General features: G+C 34.5%; 1 protein-coding gene across 1 annotated transcript; it reads left to right on the top strand.

Moving 5' to 3' along the window:
* The first annotated feature begins 3,313 nt into the window (after nucleotides 1–3,313).
* On the top strand, nucleotides 3,314–5,398 carry LOC113712658 (7-deoxyloganetin glucosyltransferase-like). The gene is made up of 2 exons (XM_027236156.2): nucleotides 3,314–3,878; nucleotides 4,460–5,398. Exons 1-2 carry the CDS (start codon nucleotides 3,359–3,361, stop codon nucleotides 5,383–5,385), a joined length of 1,446 nt encoding a protein of 481 aa, XP_027091957.1. The 5' UTR covers nucleotides 3,314–3,358; the 3' UTR covers nucleotides 5,386–5,398.
* Nucleotides 5,399–7,729: the final 2,331 nt, after the last annotated feature.

The raw sequence follows: 7,729 nt of genomic DNA, 5'->3' as shown, positions 1-7,729 counted from the left end.
AACAAAGGGATCTAATTTTCAAACACAAGAAGACTCTGATGGCTACGAGTTTTATGTAATAGGTGGAGTATTGAAAACCACACCTGCCAAGACAGTTCTGAGAATAAGAAGAAATATGGTGATTTTACCGTTTGATTGTCTCAACGGTTAGAAATATAACTCACAGAAGGAGATTTCGAATTGCAAGTGGTGGTGAGAAAAAATCCTACGAAGAGAGATGGTAAATTGAGACACCTTCTCACGAGTCAACAGGATGTTGGATTTAGAGTAACTACACTTATTCATTTGTTGATTGAATCAATTGAATGTCAGGACTGTATTGATTCGGATGTGTGTTTTGATAATTGAAGACAAATGGTTTTTAAAAGAAATATCGTACGAAGTGGAGATTTGTAGGAAATTGATTTAATTTTTTTAAGTGAGTTTCTTAATTTATGTGGAAGTAACTAGTTTTCTAATTGATTTTAGTTACTTAAAGTAGTAGTCAAGAAATTTTCTATTTTGTTTAGGATTTAGAAGTTGTTTTCTATTTTGTACAAATTTAGGAATTAGTATTGATTTTCTGTTATTATTTGATTTTTGGCTAAATAATATTTTTTATAAATAGGTGGGTTAATATATTACATATTGATGCACAATGGGCACACAAGGACGACATGTAGCCTTAAACATAGGATGAGAGAGGGTTATAGGGAGATGAGAGATAGTACATAAGGGTTGAGATTGGGTTCAAATTATATTCTTGTATAGAGTTTTCCTCTCATAATAAAGAATAAGTGTTCTCTGTGGACATAGGTTCAACGATAGAGTCGATTATGTTAAATATTGTATGTCGTTATCTTTCATATTTGTGGTTCATTTGTCATTGAATTATTATATCTTGATATTTCAATAGTTATTTGTTCCGCACTTGAATCCCAACATGTTTGCAAGTTGGTGCTCTAGAGTGAAAGTTCTTAAGCACCCTTTTGTCGGAGGATTCTTAACTCATATTGGATGGAATTCCACGATTGAAAACATTAGCTATGGGCTGCCTATGATCTGTTGGCCCTTTTTCGCTGACCAACAAACTTATTGCTGATTTTGCTGCACAAAATGGGGCATTGGATTGGAGATAGACAATAATGTTAAGAGGGATGATGTTGAAAGGCTTGTTACAGAGTTAATGGTAGGAGAAAAATGCAAGAAGATGAAGAGAAAGGCCTTGAAGTGGAAAAGATTGGTGGAAGCAGCTACGCAAAAGGTTTACTTCAATCTTGAGAATGTGATCAATCAAGTGCTTCTCAATCCAAGACACTAGACACGTTAAAGTGAATGTATCCAAATTATTCTCATGCTTAGCTTTTTGAATTTGAGACTTGGATACAGATATTGTTGGCCTTGTATTGCGCGCATCGCTGTAATGTTTCTTCGGTCCTTTTTGCATTTATTTCTGTGTTGGTAGTTTGGTTGAAAATGTAATTGAATCGAACTCCAATTCTTTACAAGGTAAATTTTTGTGAAACGACGGCCTATGTCAGTTTACTTGGAGTTAAAAATGTGCAAATTCATTTAAAATCTTCTATTGCTTTAAGGAGAGGAATTAGCAGAACGAAGGCTAATTGGTTTGATATCGTACTGCATGGGATTTTAATCGGCTTTTTCCTCTGTATTGGTTTTTTTGGTCTGTGTATTATTTAGCCGTTTTCTTTCCTCTTTTGAGTGTTGAGTTCTGATTGCAGCTTTGAGTTGCTCGAACAGGCTTGTGCATTGTATTGAGATATTCCTCCTTTTTTCACTGCTTTGAGATATTTCTTTTTTTCTTTTTAAATAATGGTCCTATAGTAGGGGACTCTAATGGCCAATTAAGTTAGCTAAGTTGGTTAGATATTTCTCTTTGTAAACTTTTTTTATGCTTATACTGTAATAGAATAAGGCTCAACCTTAAAAAATTGAAACAAAAAATAAAAATAGGGGCAAACATAAGACTCTCATGGAGTTATTGAATTGAAAATTTGTCTAATTTAATTTAATTAAATAATTCAATCCACATGTTTTGAACATATAGAGAAGCAGGAGGTAGTACGAACATTTAGAAAGAGTTTAATTCGATGAAAATCTTCTTGGTGGTTTCTTGTGCTTTGAATTGCACAATAATTCGATTGAGAACACGTTTGATAAAAACTAAAATTTGCAAACTAAAATTTGAAATTTTAATATATTATATTACTAAATTATTAAATATTAATATGATATATTTGATTGTATATCACATTAAATAGGAAGTGAATAACTTCTCAATTTTGGAGCAAGTTTGCTTATAAGAGATTCAGTATCATTTATTCAGATGTACTATTTTTTATTATCAAATGCATCTTACATGCTGAATCTGGAACCCTGTGTTTTCATAAATTGCATATTCCTTCCTCAAGTCGTATACTATTGTTAACATAAGTAACCTCTTTGAAGTTGGAATTAATCACTTTCTTAGTTATCCCGCCAAAAAAAAAAAAAAAAAAAAAGAATTTCACTTGCAACAACTATACAAAACTACAAGAATTGGAGTACTTTTCTCGTAATTAAGCAATTGATGAGAAATTTACGTAGAACACTTGTTGCATATTGGTGGACTTGGCATGCTTTCTTTCTGATCTCTTCTTTTGTTAGGATTTCTAACGTGACTGTTGGATTTAACTATTTGCCTAAGGAATGGGTTTGATTCAAGAAAATCAGAAGCGTGGCTTTTTCAAATGCCAAAAATGTCTAATGATGGAGAACTCCCAGCATTTTGGTACAATAGAGAAATCTAACTTTGATTTCTTCAATTGGAGGTAACCCTCTAACTTTGATTTCTTCAGTAGCGCCACTTTTTTCCCATAATAAATACGCAAGCACGGCCATTTTTTGACTATATAAATACGCAAGCGCCACTTTGATTTCATTTTTTGATCACAAGTGCCATTTTTTTCTTTATTATATATGTTGTATTCACCATTTTGTTTTTTGTTCCAGCTTACTCAGAGGTTTCTTGAGCACGTGGATGAAAAAAATGAAGAAGTCCAAGCAATTATTTTAATCCTTGGACGAAGAAAGAAGTGTTCCTAGCATAGGCTAATGACTATAAACAGAGGTTAAATTTTCACTTTATGAGATTGACAGCCTCATTATTTTGAAAGCCACTGCGGAAGAATATTCTCCGCTAGACGGTAGACCCAGCCCGAAAAATATTACTGCAGCAGTGCTTTGCCACTGATCGACTCCGTCTATATAAATGAAGCTACGTTTTCATCAACTTTGCAATCGTTCCAACCCCAAAGCCTCATAAATCCCATTAACAATTTCCACATAATCTGTTCAAATTCCCCGCAAGAAGAACTGAATGGGTTCCATTGCTCTATTAGAGAAGAAGCCTCATGCAGTCTGCATACCAGCGGCCGCTCAAGGCCACATAAACCCCATGCTGAAGCTAGCCAAGCTCCTCCATCACAATGGTTTCCACATCACCTTTGTCAACACAGAATTCAACCACAGGCGCTGGCTTAAATCCGGAGGTCCTGATGCCCTCAACGGATTGCCTGATTTCCAATTTAAAGCCATTCCTGATGGACTTCCGCCTTCAGATGCCGATGCAACCCAAGATCCTGCAGCCCTTTGTGAATCTGTCGATAGAACTTGCTTAGGTCCCTTCAGGGAGCTACTTGCTGAACTCAACGATACATCTTCCTCGAAAGTACCCCCAGTTTCTTGCATAGTTTCTGATGCAATAACGGCCTTCACTCTTGCAGCTGCCGAAGAACTATGCATCCCTGAAGTTCTTTTTTGGACCGCCAGTGCATGTTCCTACTTGGGGTACTTCCAGTATGCCAAGCTTATGGAAAAGGGTATCATACCACTCAAAGGTACTAATTCTTAATAAAATAATTTTTGTCAGTGTAAAAATGTTAACTTTTTTTTAAATCGTCACTTTATCTATAGAATTCTACACTATCATAATCTAAGAGGAAGATCCAACTGGGTCTAAGAGGGGTTGGTGATGACTAAACCACCATCGGACCAAACAGTTATACTATACACCCATATGAATTTTTTAAAAAGCCACTTAATGTGACAATTGGTACTCCACCAAGCCTTAAATGGCTTAGTGGTGGCCACCAGCCCAAAAACTGGTGGTGGTAAAAATGTTAACTTGTTTCTGTCGATTAAGCTCAAATATTGCTTCTTCAAGCACTGTCGGTACTCTTCTCACCATTTTTTTTTGTGGTTTACTTCATATACTCATTGGCGGGCGCATAACATTGACTTTGTAATCAAAATTTAATTTAATGAATAAAAAAGTGTAAGATTTTTTTTTCTTTTAACTGAGTTGGAAAATATTTGATTTTCAAGAATATGACTATGTAAAAAGCATCAAATTTTGCACTGCCCCCAAGCCCTTGAATGATTCTGATGATACTTGGTGTCGTACATCGTATGCTTGCAGATGCCAGTTATTTAACAAATGGATATCTAGATGCTGTTCTAGATTGGATTCCAGGATTAGAGGGTATACGCTTGAAGGATCTTCCAAGCTTCTTACGAACCACGAATCCCGATGATTTTATGGTGAAATTCGGCATGCAAGAAACTCAGAGAGCTAGAAAGGCTTCTGCCATCATTATAAACACCTATCAACAACTCGAACATGGTGTATTAGATGCACTTTCATCTTATCTTCCTCCAATTTACACCATTGGACCACTACACTTCCTTGAGAATCATGTGCATGATAATTCTTTAACAGATGTTCAATCAAATCTCTGGAAGGAAGAGCCAAAATGTCTTGAATGGCTTGATTCCAAAGATCCAAACTCTGTGGTTTATGTCAACTTTGGAAGCATTGCTGTTATGACACCTGAGCAACTAGTCGAATTTGCATGGGGACTTGCTAATAGCAAACAAAACTTTTTGTGGATTTTAAGGCCAGATCTTGTCTCAGGCAGTTCAGCTATTCTGCCAAGTGAGTTTCTTGAAGAAACCAAAGAAAGAAGTATGTTTGCTGGCTGGTGCGCTCAAGAGAAAGTTCTCAGCCATCCTTCTGTTGGAGGATTCTTAACTCATAGTGGGTGGAATTCCACAATCGAGAGTATTAGTTATGGGGTGCCTATGATCTGCTGGCCATGTTTTGCTGATCAACAAACTAATTGCTGGTTTTGCTGCACTAAATGGGGTATTGGAATGGAGATAGACAATAATGTCAAGAGGGATGAAGTTGAAAGGCTTGTTAGCGAGTTAATGGCTGGAGAGAAAGGTAAGGAAATGAAGAAAAAAGCCATGGACTGGAAAAAATTGGCAGAAACGGCCGTGACAGATTCTAAATTGAATCTTGAGAATTTGATTCATCAAGTGCTTCTCAATCCAAGTATTTGATACATCAAGAACCGTGAATTTATAGAGTTGTTGTTGGGATCATTGAATTTGAGATTTGTTTAGAGATTTTCTTTTTAATTACTCATACATGAATGGTTTGTTTTGAAAAATGTTTCTCGAGTTATTTCATGTTTAATTTTTTTCAATTACTGATCCGTTGTTTGCTGCAATATTTCAATCATATGTGTAACTGATTGATTAATGTACTTTGGCATTCATAAACGTAGCTTGGACAAATTTACATGCATGACTTCTTAGAGAAAATGGCCCCATCGCATTGACCCGAGTTCGAAGGTGCAAACGCAATTTGAAATGTGTTTAAGAAATTACTTTGACCGCTAAATGTATTTAAAGATAAAACAAATCCTAAACGAAACTACGGAATAGCATGAAACTAGAGGACACGTACGAGTTTACAGAAAAAACGATTATGGTTTAAGTTGATAAAATGTTGTACTACAATTTAATTTGGTCTAAAAGTGGCTGGTTGTGCAATTTTACATAAGAATTTCTCCTTCATCGGATGTTGGAACATATGAAATTTGAATTTGTCTAACAAGTGACCCTATGCACTTGCTAGAAAAGTCCATCGAAACAAAGAATTCTTTTGAGAAGTGCTCCTTATTAATATTAATATTAACATGGGTAAATTTTTTTATACATTATTAGTAGATAATTTTTTTATACTAATAGGTTAGATCACATTACATAATATAAATTCAAATTTGAAATTTAAATCATACACGTAACATACATTTATGGTTGTTTGTATAAAAAAATCATTATATTATCAATGTATAGAAAGTAAATTCTGTTAATATATGTAATTCGTCCTATTTTGGTGCACTAATTAACACTTTTGGGCTCCTATTAACATATGATGTTGTTTGAAAGCATTAGGGAGCGAGTGCCCACACATTGCACGGGTATTTGGTACCTGTGATTAAAAATGTTTTTTAAATAGTTGTTTGTTATTGTGTTGTTATTTCGTGGAGTTTCGAAAGTATTTAAATTGGTAAGAGAGTAAATGAATGAAGATAAAAGTGGGATATCATACTAAACGATAATACTTCATAGCATATGTTTCAATAATAGATTGTCTGCAAAGGCCATTTAAGTCTCCCTTTCTTTAAATTATTATTCAACTTGCATTTCACAGATTATGGGTAATTTCATTAGCTATATGTCTGCTCTTGAGGCTAAAATGTTAATCAACCTGTTGATCAAGAAGGACTATAGCATCTGTAAAAAAGCTATTTAAGTGTCCCTCTCTTCAGATTATTATTCAATTTACATTTCATGAATTAGAAGTAATTTCATTAGTTATGTGTCTGTTTTTGGGGTTAAAATTCAAAGACACACTCATCTTGTATAGTGTCAGGTTTTGTTTCCCATCATTTTGGTTCATCTTTTTAGCTTTTTGCAGCAATTTTAGTTTTGTTTATTTGTATAAGAAATCATTCATTATTCTATAATATAAGAGAGCACTCATTGAAGTTGTTTGCTTGAAGGAGTTTTTACAAATTCATCACTGCCTAAGGAAATCAAACAATTTCTATTACCTCTGCTTAATTAGAAGGTATATGTAAAATACTACCAATATGAATGGCTTAGTAGGTGTTTATTTTATTAATTCATCAGTGACTAAATAATTCAAACTCAAATCAGCAGTATACCATGTAACTTACCAATTCACAATGTTTCAATATCAAATTACTATCAAAATGAATTTCATATATGAATCACTTACTACGTGCAGCAAAAAACACACCATAATTGAAGCAATTAATTAAAGTATATAGGTATAGATTAACCAGTCAAGCATGTATCTGGTTTGAGGCTAATAAAGTTCAAGTTCGACTTGCGTTTAGTTCGGGCTTCATATTTAAGTTAAATTCAAGCTAACTCAATGAAAGATTAGATTCATCGATTTTTTTTCAGGTTGAGTGGGCCCAACTAACTCCAATCCGACCCTATTGACAGTCCTGTCAAAAGAACCCTTCACCTTAAAAAAAAAAAAAAAAAAAAAAAAATTACCTTGAGTACATTAAGGCAAGTTACGAACGTTGTCAGAAACTTCACGCCTTTACCTTGAGTGCATAAATCCTCTAAGCTCAGATGTTTGGGCCTTTAGGCTGGGATCCAAAAGGCATGGTTTACTACCATTTCCATGCCTTCCTATCATCGCATTATGGGCCAGCTCAACTTGGAAGCCTTGTTTCTCGGCTTGTATTTAGTGTAGTTCATAATTAAACCAAACTTTTCCAATGGTTAGAGATTATTATATATCTAAGATTATTGTTCTTCGGCTCATTGAAGTTCGGATATGGTTAGAGATTTTCTT

This window comes from Coffea arabica, chromosome 10e (assembly GCF_036785885.1).
Source record: "Coffea arabica cultivar ET-39 chromosome 10e, Coffea Arabica ET-39 HiFi, whole genome shotgun sequence".
Lineage (NCBI taxonomy): Eukaryota > Viridiplantae > Streptophyta > Magnoliopsida > Gentianales > Rubiaceae > Coffea > Coffea arabica.
The sequence above is the reverse complement of the archived record's forward strand: the minus strand, read 5'-3'. Positions and strand labels throughout refer to the sequence as shown.